Consider the following 13,584-nt stretch of genomic DNA (forward strand, 5'->3'; position numbering starts at 1 on the left):
TCCCACGAGCCAATCCTCATAGTATTAGCTATCAGTGCGGAAGATATTTATTATTACGTTTAGTATGTATGAATTCACAAATAAGTATAGTCCATACAAAATGGCTTCTCATGTGCCATTTGAACTCTACCTATGGGTCAACTATCATGTCAAAAGTACTATTCACCTTTAAAATAAGGACTAAAATCGTTCCTTTGACATGATCTTTGATACATAATGGCGCGTGAGAACTAACAAATTTTTTCTACACTCACTCTATTCCCTCTCTCAAGTTTGATGGGACGGAAATACAACACAACTGGAGAGAGATCAGGCGCAGCTCTGAGAGCTTTACATGCTTTCCGAATAGGTAGGTACCACCACTTGATTCCGGGATAATACTGATATTTTTTGACAGAGAACCCAATACCAATAATACTAATAGCCACATTATTCGGTATACTGCGAATGTTTTTTTTTTTTGGCGAATTTTTAAATACCTAACTTTGGCAAATCAGACGGGCAGACGCTTGGATGAACATATCTATGAGCAGACAGTGTCCTTCCTATGGAGTATTCATAGTCATAAATCATTATAAAGGTGTATTAGATACCTACGACATTCCCTTAAAAACGAAGAATTTTCTTGGAATTTTCAAAACATTCGCGCCAACCATTCGGGTTAGCGCGAAACAAAGACTACAATATTATACTAGGTATAGACAGGCAACATGGGTTCTGTCGGGTTCTATGGGCGGTCCTTTCGAGTGAGCGCCATCTAATGTTTGTCTAGGCAAAACTTTGCCATATCGTATATATAGCTACCTATAGGTAGAGCTATAGAATGTAGTACCTACTCAAATAAAATTGTACTTAGCTGCCCGGCTAGCATGGGCAGTAGATAAAAATTATATCCACTGATGTCATAGAAATCAGTGGATATAATTTTTATCTACTGCCCATGCTAGCCGGGCAGGACAGGACAGGACATACAGAATTTTATTGCAAAAGTTTAATACGAGCGACTTGAAACTCATACGCAGCCATTTGCAATAAAGTAATGCCATATTACTAAACTTAAATATGACCATTTTTACATAGGGCATCAGTAAAGAACAATAAATTACTCTATATCATTACAGCCAAAAATGAGTTTAGGGTACATTTATTTAACAGGACATATTTTTTGTGTGTTTTTCTATCATTCAATGATAAATTAATTAATAAGGATGATTTTTAACTTGTACAAATTCCCATCTTGCAATTGTATATTTTAGTCTAGTAACACTGCGTAATCCGTCATATTTTTGTAGCCTATCCTTTTCATAGATGGCGCTGCTAAAAGTCTTAGACTCCCGTAGCTTTAAGTTGCCATAGCATGAGCGCGAAACGTGCGGAATATCTAACTGGCCAGCACAGAGTACATTGAATACATTTTTTTTTCTCTCGTCTGGCTTTACAAAGATTAGTAGAGAGAGTAAGAGATTTCTCTTGTAGTCTATGGTTTTCAGTCGGGCCAACCTTTAGGAACAATTGTGTTCCGTTTTTGGCATTGACAATACCTATTGGTTTCCAGTATAATCCTTATGGTGCTGCTAGACGCTTGCGGCAAACAACATATTATTATAGTACTTTTTATTTATACACAACTGTTTAGCAATAGTTTAGCATGCAGCCAATTGGTTCAAACGACAAGCGCTCCCAAGCATTGGCAACCCTGTGTACATAAAATTTTACTCTGTCATATTTGCCGATGCTTGCTGTATGCCGTTTGCCGCAACCGTCTGGCGATACCATATTTTGTTTTGTCATGCTCAAAAGGCTAGAACCCAGAGTCGTAACAGAATTTTGTCAGCGGTCATTTTTGGTTGGTCATTTTACGTCATTTTGAATCATTGGACAATGTTTTGAATCCAAAATATCAAAGCCTCTTTTCAGTTTTTTTTTGGTCGGTGATCAAAGCTATAATTTTATTCTTGTAATTTTTGTAAATAACATAGAGATCTTACATACATACACTCTTTGTTTTATACTTTTACTCTGCATTTCCTCTCCATTTTACTTTGCATTTCAGGTAAGAAATATTGATTATTTATAATAATTTAATAAGTAAACATTAAACTCAAGTACATTTTTTCACAATTTCGTTTCTTCCCAGATTTGGGAAGGCGTCCGTCTTATATTATTTTATATAAGGCTTTAATAATCATAAAAACGGGCGGCAATCGATTAGTCCTTTGATTAGATTTGTATAGATATCTAATAATTTATATTAATATGTCCCATTTTTCGTAGGTTCAACATGGAGTCTGCCGGAGATTGGTGTCTGATTGAAAGCGATCCTGGGGTTTTTACTGAATTAATAAAAAAGTTTGGTAAGTACCTACTTCATAGTTAGTATAGACTACAGTGCTCGTAATACACAGGACAATATTTTTATTTTACAATAGGTACCTTCATTATCTATCATCATCATCATCATCGTCAATCGATAGAAGTCCACTGCTGAAAATAGGTCTCTTGTAGGAACTGTCACACCACCACACCACCACACACAGTATTGAGGCGCCTGAAATCAGTGGCTCCCTGTGACCTGTTTGATGTTTGTCTGTCCACCTTGTGCCAGATCTAACGCTGTTATTTTTTGCTAATTCTTAATAAACTATTTTTAGGAGCAAAAGGTGTCCAAGTAGAAGAAATGTGGACCATAGATGAAGGCATATTTGAAAATCTAAGGTATTTAGATGCGTACTTATTGCTTGTTTATTTAATATTTGCTAATAATTAAATTGAATACTTTATATTCATACTTACTAAACTTTTCAGACCAGTCCACGGCCTCATATTCCTTTTTAAGTATGTACAACATGAGGAAGCATCCAACCCGGTTGTAACTGATGACCGACTTAAGACCATTTATTTTGCTAAGCAGGTAGGACCTAATCATGTAGTTATTAATTTTGACTTGTTTATCTCATCATGATCCACTCATCGCCAGCTCACTACTGAGCACGGGTCTCCTCTCAGGATGAGAAGGGTTTAACCATAGTCCACCACGCTGGCTATGTGCGGATTGGCTTCACATTCCTTAGAGAACATTATGGAGAACACTCAAGTATGCAGGTTTCCTCATGATCTTTTCTTCACCGTTAAAGCAAGTGGTATTTAATTTCTTAAAACACACATAACTTTCGAAAAGTTAGAGTTGGATCCAGTGCCCAGGATCGAAGCCCGACCTACCATATAGGAGGCAGATATCCTAACCACTAGGCTATCACTGCCTTTCTTTACATAGCTGTGCTGCACTGCACTGCTTATCTCTACATATAGTATAAAACAAAGTTCCTACCTGCAGTCTGTCTTACTGTACACTTAGATCTTTTGAGATATGCAACAGATTTTAATGCAGTTTTCATTAATAGATAGGGTGATTCAAGAGGAAAGTTTAAACATATTTTGTTTTGTGTAAATTTTTTGAAATATGATGATGATAATTGTTCAAAACAGAAAAAACAATTGTGTGCAAAGGCAGCCTTATTGCTTAGAGCAATCTCTGCCAGGCAACCTTTGCTGAAAGGAGAAGCTAGTGTTTATATTGTTATTTTTCAGGTCATTAACAACGCATGTGCGACGCAAGCAGTAATAAGCCTGTTGTTAAACTGCACTCACCCAGATGTATGGCTCGGACCTGAGCTTACAAGGCTGAAGGAGTTCAGCATGTCCTTCGATCCTAAAATGCGCGGTCTAACTCTGAGTAACTCTCAGACTATTCGAAGTGCCCATAACTCGGTGGCGCAAGCAACGCTGTACGAGTTTGAACCAAAAGTAGCCACCAAGGTACATTTCATGTTATTTTATTACTTGTTTAGTACTTGTTTTAGGGTTCCGTACCTCAAAAGGAAAAACTGAACCCTTATAGGATCACTTTGTTGTCTGTCTGTCTGTTTGTCTGTCCATCCGTCCGTCGTGTCTGTCAAGAAACCTATAGGGTACTTCCCGTTGTCTTAGAATCATGAAAGGCAGGTAGGTAGGTCTTATAGCACATTAAAGGAATTAGCACAAGTAAAGGAATAAATCTGAAAACCGTGAATTTGTGTTTACGATAACTATACCAAGTGGGGTATCATATGAAAGGGCTTTACCTATACATCCTTAAACAGATTTTTATTTATTTTTATGCATAACAGTTTTTGATTTATCATGCAAAGTTGTGTATCGTGTCGAAAAAAATACCCGAGTTTTGACCTCGTACTTGACTGTTTTTTTTTTGTTATATTGTGTGTATTAGGCAATTATACTTCCTTTATCAGTGAAAGAAAAAATACTGAGGATACCTGCACGCCTGAGAGTTTTTCTCAAAGGTGAAGTGTGTTGGACAATAAACCTTTTTTTTTTGTTGAAAAAATTTAAAACTGCCAGCCCTGATGTAGTCTGCCAATCTGCACTTGGTCAGCATGGTGAAACCCTTCTCATTCTGAAAGGACACCTGTGCCCAGTAGTGAGCCGGCGATGCGTTGATGAAGATGATGATGATATGCAATGATGAAAGATCAAATGATGATGTCTTATGCAAGAGAATTCTCTTATGAATTGTTATTCATTGAAGAGTTCAACCTTCTCAAATAATATTCATCACATTTTACTTATGAATTAAATATTTTTAGGAAGAAGATGCTTATCACTTTGTTGGTTATATACCTATTCAAGGACGGTTGTATGAACTTGATGGACTGAAAGATGGCCCCATTGATCACGGGCCCATTGCACCCGAACAAGACTGGCTGGATGTAGTTCGCCCTATCATCTTAAAGAGAATCAATACGTAAGGCGTCAGTTTCTGTTTAATTATATATTATTTCATTCTGCCAATCCACACTTAGCCAGCCTTTGTCACTCTCCAGGTCTTTAACTATATACCCATACAAAAATTGACGTCGCTCCATTGAGACCTGGTTGATGGGTAAACCAACACACAAACATTATTTTGCATTTATAATATGGGTCATGTTACAGGTATTTGAATGATGAAATCCATTTCAATTTAATGGCACTAGTATCAGACAGGAAAATGGTCCACGAACGAAAAATACAGGAGCTAACTGACGATACACGAGCACTCGGGATGGACACAAATGAGGTCGAAAATGAAATTCGCAATTTGCAAATGCTGATCGAACTTGAGGACCAAAAGATGTCGAGGTAAAGTCAAACTCGTTTTTTAAGATTCTGAATCTCCAGAGAAAAATAGGAACCCTAATAAAATCACTTTGTTGCCTGTCCATTTGACATGTCTGTCAAGACCCACCAAGGGAATCAAAACCTAAACTTCTCCTGGACCTAGAATCATGTAATTTGGCAGGTAGCAATTTCTTATAGCAAAAGTAAAGGAAAAAATCTGAAAACCTTGAATTTGTTTCTAAACTAAACTAAAATGATACGTCTAAATAATCTATTGCTATCCCTTTCATAATGTCTCCTCCAAAAAAAGATAGTACTAGAAATAGACTTGGTTTAGAGATTGTGTACAAGAGAATCTATTGGATAATTTTGACAGTTTCAGTCTGATTTTCCTTTGGAATTACTATTTAGTGCATAGCACATAGAGGTCTTTAATTCGAATTTAACACATCTTGTTTTAGATACCAAGAAGAGCTAGCGCGAAGGAGGCACAACTATCTCCCATTCATTATAACACTTCTTCAGATACTGGCAGAGAACAAAAAGCTCATGCCCTTGTATGAGAAGGCAAAAGAGCGTGCCCTAAAAAAGGAGGGGAAGAAGTTGAAGGCATAACAGGAGTCTTCGGGAGGGCGTAAGGACCGCCGTCCGCAGCGCGCGCCGCGCCGCCGCTCGCCCTCCTCGCCCTCGCGCGTGCTCCCGCCCTCGGACCACATGCAGTACTCGCTCGCAGACCTGGACTCCATCTTCACCGAGTCGCACGAGCCGCTCGGCTCCAGCGCCACGCCCATGGACGCTCTGCCCGATATGGCCACGTTCGCACCCGGCGACTTCCTGAAGGATGCCGAATTATCCGAGATATTTGACGAGGAGCCACCAGCGACGGACGGTGTGTTGGTGCCGGATGACTATTATCTGAACAGTCTACGCGACCCTGAGTCCGCGGTACATCCTGATCCTGAACTGGATTAAGTCGAAAGATTTTTATTATTAATTATATATTATGTACAAGTAGGGAGACTTTTGAATCGTTAAATGCATTTTCCATTGGTTCGGATTGACTTTCCTACGAAAAGAACCAGCAAGAAACTCGCCGGTTGCTTTATTTCAAAGATTCGATTAACAATAATGTATATTTATGCCATGTATAAAAGTACACTCTTTTGTTATTTACATAATCTTCAACATGCACACATACACATATTATGCATGCTTACCCAATAGTAGGTTATAGTAGGTTTCTATTTTCAAAATAATATCATTATTTATCATTAAATTAACGTTACTTATGGTCTTAATATTGGGCAGTGCGAATCCTTGCTGGTTTTTGCTTTGTAAGTAAATTGTTAATTGAACCAGTGATTTACTTAATTCTATCAACTCTAAAAATCAAAGACATTGTTACAGCAAATAGTACAATAACATGTGTATTTTGGCTCAAATATGGTGAATCGTTATATATACTAAGAACATGAAAGGACCTATTGTGGAACAGAGCCTTGAGGAACACCCATTTGTGAGGCTGATTGGTACAGATGACTTTGAATGATTAATAAAATTAAATTCCAAGTGATGATTGTAGCGGTTTATTATTGTTACGAATAATAATTAACAAAACAGATTCAAGTGTTTAGTCTAGTTTTGCTTAAAGGTGCAGATAAACTTGAGCATTTACTTGTAACAAAACATTGAGCATTTGCCGATTTAAAATTTTGACAAGGAATAACGTACGTGAACCAAAGGTACCGGACCGCATTACAGCAGAACTGCACTGCATTGCAATTTGCACAGTGGTCACTCGACGGTACCTGCTCTAGTCCTTGCTCGTCAATTAAAAGCGGCGAGTGTTCAATGTTTTGGTGTTGAATACTCAGGTTTATCAGCACCTTTTCGTATAATAGAACAAGATTGTTACTTACTTCACACAGAGACTTTGTATTCATTTGCATTAATGTAACAATAAGTACTATACTATTAACATTGATCGTAATTGTAGCTGTTTCAGTACATAGCATTTAAATTAGTGGAATAAAAATGTAAAATAGAGAAAACAAAGTTTTTTTATTCATATTTTTACTACGTACCTACTTACATAATGTGTTGTTCCTACATTTTGTGAAGATTAGTGAACTGCCCTGGTTCGGATGAGAATATCTTTCCCCGTAATACGAACTTGGGTCTTGGAGGTTGCTCTTAGGACATTATTTAACTAGGACACCAGTGGCGGCATAGCCAGTGACTACAATGCGCTACCGACAAAATGTATACAAGGAGGGTACCTTACCTTTAGAGCTGTAGCGAACCGTATGTATTCGTTACTGAGTAACGGGTGCGCCATCTAGTACAGAGTACCGAATCGTTACTCACAAATGCATCTCGTTACTCGCACTTTTCGTCGTATGACCGTTCCTATGGTTCCTACACTGTTTCGGGTAATTCTACCGAGTGATAAAAATAAAAAAATAAAATTTTATTTAACAATATCAACTTTTTGTTGGGTTATTATGATAAGTTTTAATGTAATTATCATCTAAAAAATTTAAACAGAGATCAATAACAATAATATTTTGAAATAATCGCATATTTTGGTTTTTTCATATCAACAGGAGTGACATGAATTTCGCCATGAGTGACAGGAATTTTATTAAAATTACAAATTTATGTAAGAATGCAAAAAAAAATAACCAGGCTTAATTGTTTTTGGTGTCAACAGTCTTAATATGTCAATTTCAGGAAGTGAAATTTAGTTAAAAACTATTAAAAAAAATCAACAAACATATTCTACAGAAATGACGTACTTAAACATAAGATCCCTGTAGAATAAGATCCTGAAAATAGAATCATTACAAAATATCATTTTCTTCGTCTGGCGAAGCAAAAAAAGTTTTTAAAACATGTTTTATGACATTATTGAACGTATCATACAAATTATATTTTATTTTTTGGTTTGCATTTTCCAGTTTGAAAAATATCAGAAGTACCCTCACATTCAAAGGTTGATCTGTAAAAAATTTCAACCCTGGACTTGACGTTGTCGCTATTGGGTTCCTGTATATTCCTATATTATTATTGGTTCTGCAGATACCAGCTGTGAATGGGTTGGTTTCGTTAAATCAGCTCAGTCTTCAGTTTTTTTTGGGAGTAAAGTAAATAATCCTAATTTTGTAATGGGAGCAAATCCGAGCTGTTTTTCAAACTCTGCCAGCTTAATTTTCTTAGCTTAAGAAGCAAATTTTCTAATTTCAGTGTTCATCTATTTTTGTCTGCAAGACTTTGATCTAAGGAAAGTCTAGAAAATACTGTAGATATTTGTGAAACTGGACTTGAAGGAGAATTATCTTCTTTTCAATCCTTATACACGCTCTGGCCAACTCTTTCTTATTGTTTTTTGTGCTCTTGGTGTGTAGTCTTTAATTGATTTTATTTTCCCAGCTTCTTAATAGTTTTTTTTAGTATCTTTCTCTATATTTTCGATGCGCTCCTTCCGGTCCAGCTTTGGTCATTTTTTGTCTCTTCTTCGGTATCCAAGTCTTTTTTTGTTCTTCCTAAACGTTACTCTTTTTCTTTCTCCAATCGCGTTTTGCCTGATATGCCTGAAAAAACTACCAAATAGAGCCATGCTTATTATTCCTGTAGAAAACAAGTCACTTCTGTCGAAAATAATAATAATAAAGCTAGCAGTACAATATCTAAAACCAGTTCATAATAAAAAACAGCATTCTGCATTAGTTAAATTATAATAATTATAAATTTGTATTTGTACACAGAAGATAAAATATATTAGAATAATAAGTAAATTATCATTTCTGTAGAAATATCTCACTTCTGGAGAAAGCTATATCAACAGAAGTGAATTCTACAGAAGTGGCGTTTTAACTTAAAAATATGTTTTCGGTGCAAAACTTTAAGTTATGAAAACAAGATTCACTCGATTATATTAATTAATCAACTTATTAATAAGGCCCTAAGCAAATCATATTTTTAAATTCTTTACTTACTTTTTTTTATTGAGTACAGAAATGAGACTTCAACTTTGACACTGGTGTAGAACGCCTATACAACTTAATGATTCTCTGAAATGCTATCACTTGCAGAAATATGGCCTACACTAGTCATAACAAGGCAAATCATAGAGTTGCTAGAGCTATAAACGAATGTTCCAACTTGAAAAATAAAAATTTTAGCATTTCGGCAATTTTTTTCTACAGGTGTGATTATTTTTCACAAACATTGTAGAATGATAAATAACTTTTAAAATAATAAGTGAGATTTTTTGTTATTTTTATTGGTGCTTTCTTTGTCATATACTTTACACAATAATTAATTTGCCATACATGTTGAGACTTTCTAAATAATTTTTAGAGACACGTCAATATTATATCCTATGTCGCGAACATTCTACAGGACGTGAGTAATCACGTACTGTACCACTGAATTAAAGTAAAATTTAATATTTAATTATAAAAATAGTTATTTAATATGTTGAAGAAGGTCATGAAATTTAATAATTAGGTTTTAAAATTAGTTAAAATTTACGGAGCTACGATATATTTTAAGCGAACACAAATATAGCGTTTCGGTAGAATGACCCTTTCGGTTCACGCAAGTACCGTAGATACGTGTATTGAAACGTTTGCTAACCGTATGTTTTACGCGCAGGCGCGCTCATTCGGTGAATTTAAAAACGTACGTTACAAAGGCCGATGTTTGTTTAGTTTATTGTTAAAATTTTAAAAACGTATGATTCTGTTATGGTATCGTTCAAATAACCATATGAGCTTAATATTGAGACAGTTATTTGGAAATTACAGACAAATACTCTAATTTTATGTAATAGTATAGATATTTAACATAAGCTCAAGCTCAAGGTTAAAATTTTTAATATTTTAGTAGATTCCGTCAACAGTTCATTTGTAGTTCTACACTTATTAAATCAATCTAAATTGAGAATAACTTAAACACACGTCTGGTTCAAAATACGGAAAAGTGAGAAATTGCACCTTACGCAGCTTTGTATGCAATGTAGACCTAAGTATGTTTTCTACAAATTACGAATGTTGCGATGCGGACGCCGCGACTTCATACTGTCGTACGCAATACGACTCGATTCGTTCATCTTACGTGGTATCAAAAGTAACGAGTAACGATACGATAGTAACGAGTACTAATTGTTATAGTAACGAATGCATACGGGTACGCTCGTTTTCGTTACTTTTACACCTCTACTTACCTTGCCTTGTAGGCTTGTGTACCTACTTGGATGCGCAATCAATTTGAATTTCAAAAGACCTAAAACCCAGAGCTCATTTAAAATAAAAAAATTAACTTACTCTATGGATAACGTCTTAAGTCATATCCTTTATGTTATTGGTCTGTGATTGTCATATGATTGTCACCAACAATGTCACATGTCAATCAAATCAAAGCACGTAAATTATAACGTGGGATTTTATGTAAAATTCCATTAGGTATTAATTGATGTAACTTACGGTTTACAAGCATACAAGCATAATAATCACTCGTTGCGTGAGAAGTATTAAACTTGATACAATATGACCAGGTTTGCCAGGGCTCAAGGCTCTAAGGCTTCTAACCTAAAATCTCCAGAAGATAGTACTCCATGGGAGGTAATGAAAGATCAATTGCTAAAATCTAAAAAAGAAAACGAAGAAAGCAAAAATCGAGAAGAGGTAAAGAGCTTTTTATCAATCATGATTATATTTTGATAAGTACTTCTCTATAAAGCACCTATCCTTATCTAGTGCAGTTCCAGCTCCCATCACCCATAATTGCATTTCTCCAAATGTATAAACTCTACAGTGTCGGATTTTACGGGAACGGAAATGTTTTACAAATTAAGTTTAATATAAATCATTTTATATAAGGAAAAGGTGCCTGACTGACTGATTGATCTATCAGTACACAGCTCAAACTACTGGCTGGATTGAGCTGATATAATTTAGTATGCAGATAGCTTTTGTGACGTAGACATCCGCTATGAAAGGATTTATGAAAATTCAACCCCTAAGTGTTTCATAAATCTTTTCAAATCAAAGGATTTTCATAAATCCTTTGATTTTCCGGGATTAAAAGTAGCCTATGTCTGTTCCTGGGATGTAAGCTAACTCTACCAAATTTAATCAAAAGTGGTTAAGCTGTTGAGCAATGAAAATCCAGCAGACAGACAGACACACTTTTGCATTTATTATTTAATATATGGATTGCTTAGTGATTTAAAAAGAAGCATCTAGGTATAAATATTATTTTGTTTATCTAATATTCCAGGCGGAAAAGCAGAGAATAGAAAACTACAATAACTTTCTCAAAGATCAAAAGACTCAGAAGAGAAAAGCTACATGGTGTGAATTCCCTGAAGCACAAACTAACAATCAAATAAGTTCATCTTCAAATGAAAGTAAAAACCATGCAAAAAACAATAAAAAGAAACCAAATAATCAATGTGTGTCTAATCCTGAAGCAAATTTACAAAATGGTAGAGATGGTGATGATGATCTGAAAATAAATAAGTCGCTTAAAAAGAAGAACAAGAAAAAGAAATCAAATAATATTGAACACAGCATTGAGCCTTCAGCGATAGAAATAAATGATAATCACCAGGAAGATGTAAAAGAGGCCACCGAAAATAACCAAGTTACAACCAACCACACACAACAAACTCCACAGAAGAAAAAGAAAAAAAAGGAGGAAAAGCAATCCACAGAAATAAAAGTGACTACACAGACTGATGAATCAGTAAACACCTCTGAGAAGGAATTAAATCCAGCAGAACCTAACAGACAACAGCCAGACAGTAAAAAAAAGAAAAATAAAAGGAATAAAAAACGAAAGATTCCTGAGAAGAATGTTAATGAAGAAAGTAATAAATCGGAAAATAGCACAGAACAAAAATTGAGTACGCCAAATCAACCTACACCATCAAAGAAATCAAAGAAAAAAAAGGACAAGCAGGGTCGCAGAAAACCTGTAAACGACAATAGCTTCCAGCTTATAATCAATTCAAAAGAAGTACAATTAGTAAGATATGATGGATTCCCTATAATGAAAAGGGATGCAGAAAGACTTGAGGAATTAAAAAAAAGTATGATAGCGAAAGGCATTCCGAAAAGCGAAGTCCAAAGGACCATGAAACTAGAGAGGAGAAGAGCTGAGAAAGCTTTGGCAAGACTTAAAAGAGATGTATGTTATAATTGTAGGAAAGGTGGCCACAATTTATCTGATTGTCCAGATTTAAAGGCTAATATTCCCGGTGCTGGTGCAGCGGATGGTGTATGCTTTAAATGTGGCTCCACAGAGCATAGGCAGTTTGAATGTAAAGTGCAGAGGGATAAGGAGTTTAGATTTGCTACTTGTTTTATTTGCAAGGAAGCTGTAAGTTTGAATTGTACAGTTTGTTTCACATAAAATGACTGCTGACCTTGTATCTGTATAGCAGGTGATCTATTCGGTGGCACTCTATTTATTTCTATAATGGTTACTATTTGGTGGTATAAAGTATGAGGGGGGCATCTATACTGCCTGGCATTGATTTATTAGTTACTGCCATGTGAAAACCTGTACTTCCCAGTCTTTGTATGTGAAACAAACTTTACAACTATTATTTTTTGTTACTTTAATTTGTATTTAACTATAAATTATTTGTTTTAAATTTTATTTTTTTATATCCAACAGGGTCATATAGCAAGGCAATGTCCTGATAATCCTAAGGGCTTGTATCCAAATGGTGGGTGCTGTAAACTTTGTGGAGATGTCACTCACTTGAGAAAGGATTGTCCAACAGTAAGTAATTTAAGTAATTTTTTCTTCATATTTGGTGTTTATTTTGCAGTGTACATTCGGTTTTTGATTCCAGTACAGTGATGGAACTCTCATATATAAAATCATAGATGAATTAATTTAAACTGTTTAACTTACAGGTAAATGAGAAGAAGGAAAGCACTTCTATCAAGCTACAGACTTTGACAGATGACAATATTGAGGATATTGGACAAAATATTAAACAAGTGTCTGAAGAACCAGTGTCTAAGAAACCTAAAAAGATAACATTCTAATTTATTTCATGTACCTACAAATAAAACATTTAAAAAGGTAATTTGATATTTTATTTTTGCTATCCATATCCATACTAATATTATAAATGCGAAAATGTGTCTGTCTCTCTGTTACCTTTTCACAGTCTAACAGTTTAAACTTTAACCGACTTTGATGATATTTGGTACAGAGTTAGCTTACATCCCGGGGAAGGGCATAGGCTACTTTTTATCCTGGAAAATCAAAGAGTTCCCACGGGGTTCTTATAAGCCCATCTGTTAAACCGATTTATGTGTTTGGTACAGAAGTAGCTTGCATTACGGAAATTGACAGTAGCAATTTTTTATCCTGGAAAATCAAAGGTTTCCGACAGGATTA

General features: G+C 35.3%; 2 protein-coding genes and 1 long non-coding RNA gene across 3 annotated transcripts; 2 read left to right on the forward strand and 1 right to left on the reverse strand.

Moving 5' to 3' along the window:
- Positions 1 to 1,839: 1,839 nt before the first annotated feature.
- On the forward strand, positions 1,840 to 7,208 carry LOC123873861 (ubiquitin carboxyl-terminal hydrolase isozyme L5). The gene is made up of 8 exons (XM_045918957.1): positions 1,840 to 2,053; positions 2,275 to 2,354; positions 2,652 to 2,715; positions 2,806 to 2,911; positions 3,589 to 3,816; positions 4,644 to 4,801; positions 4,993 to 5,178; positions 5,619 to 7,208. The coding sequence occupies exons 2-8, from the start codon at positions 2,282 to 2,284 to the stop codon at positions 5,770 to 5,772; spliced, it is 969 nt and encodes a 322-aa protein (XP_045774913.1). The 5' UTR covers positions 1,840 to 2,053; positions 2,275 to 2,281; the 3' UTR covers positions 5,773 to 7,208.
- Positions 7,209 to 8,109: 901 nt separating this feature from the next.
- On the reverse strand, positions 8,110 to 9,395 carry LOC123873876. Its single transcript, XR_006797783.1, has 2 exons — positions 9,156 to 9,395; positions 8,110 to 8,759 (listed from the first exon to the last, which is right to left on the reverse strand). It is a non-coding gene; the product is annotated as an uncharacterized LOC123873876 (long non-coding RNA).
- Positions 9,396 to 10,566: 1,171 nt separating this feature from the next.
- On the forward strand, positions 10,567 to 13,267 carry LOC123873848 (transcriptional regulator ATRX homolog). Its single transcript, XM_045918936.1, has 4 exons — positions 10,567 to 10,847; positions 11,443 to 12,546; positions 12,847 to 12,954; positions 13,092 to 13,267. The coding sequence occupies exons 1-4, from the start codon at positions 10,710 to 10,712 to the stop codon at positions 13,224 to 13,226; spliced, it is 1,485 nt and encodes a 494-aa protein (XP_045774892.1). The 5' UTR covers positions 10,567 to 10,709; the 3' UTR covers positions 13,227 to 13,267.
- The last annotated feature ends 317 nt before the right edge of the window (positions 13,268 to 13,584 follow it).

Source organism: Maniola jurtina, chromosome 17 (assembly GCF_905333055.1).
Source record: "Maniola jurtina chromosome 17, ilManJurt1.1, whole genome shotgun sequence".
Taxonomy (NCBI): Eukaryota; Metazoa; Arthropoda; class Insecta; order Lepidoptera; family Nymphalidae; genus Maniola; species Maniola jurtina.

Excerpts from the sequence above, each read along its gene's own strand:
- LOC123873861 (XM_045918957.1), top strand. The coding sequence starts at position 2,282 with ATGGAGTCTGCCGGAGATTGGTGTCTGATTGAAAGCGATCCTGGGGTT. Across the intron at positions 2,355-2,651 it reads TGAATTAATAAAAAAGTTTG|GAGCAAAAGGTGTCCAAGTA; the intron begins GTAAGTACCTAC and ends AACTATTTTTAG. Across the intron at positions 5,179-5,618 it reads GAGGACCAAAAGATGTCGAG|ATACCAAGAAGAGCTAGCGC; the intron begins GTAAAGTCAAAC and ends ATCTTGTTTTAG.
- LOC123873848 (XM_045918936.1), top strand. The coding sequence starts at position 10,710 with ATGACCAGGTTTGCCAGGGCTCAAGGCTCTAAGGCTTCTAACCTAAAA. Across the intron at positions 10,848-11,442 it reads AAAGCAAAAATCGAGAAGAG|GCGGAAAAGCAGAGAATAGA; the intron begins GTAAAGAGCTTT and ends CTAATATTCCAG. Across the intron at positions 12,955-13,091 it reads TGAGAAAGGATTGTCCAACA|GTAAATGAGAAGAAGGAAAG; the intron begins GTAAGTAATTTA and ends TTTAACTTACAG.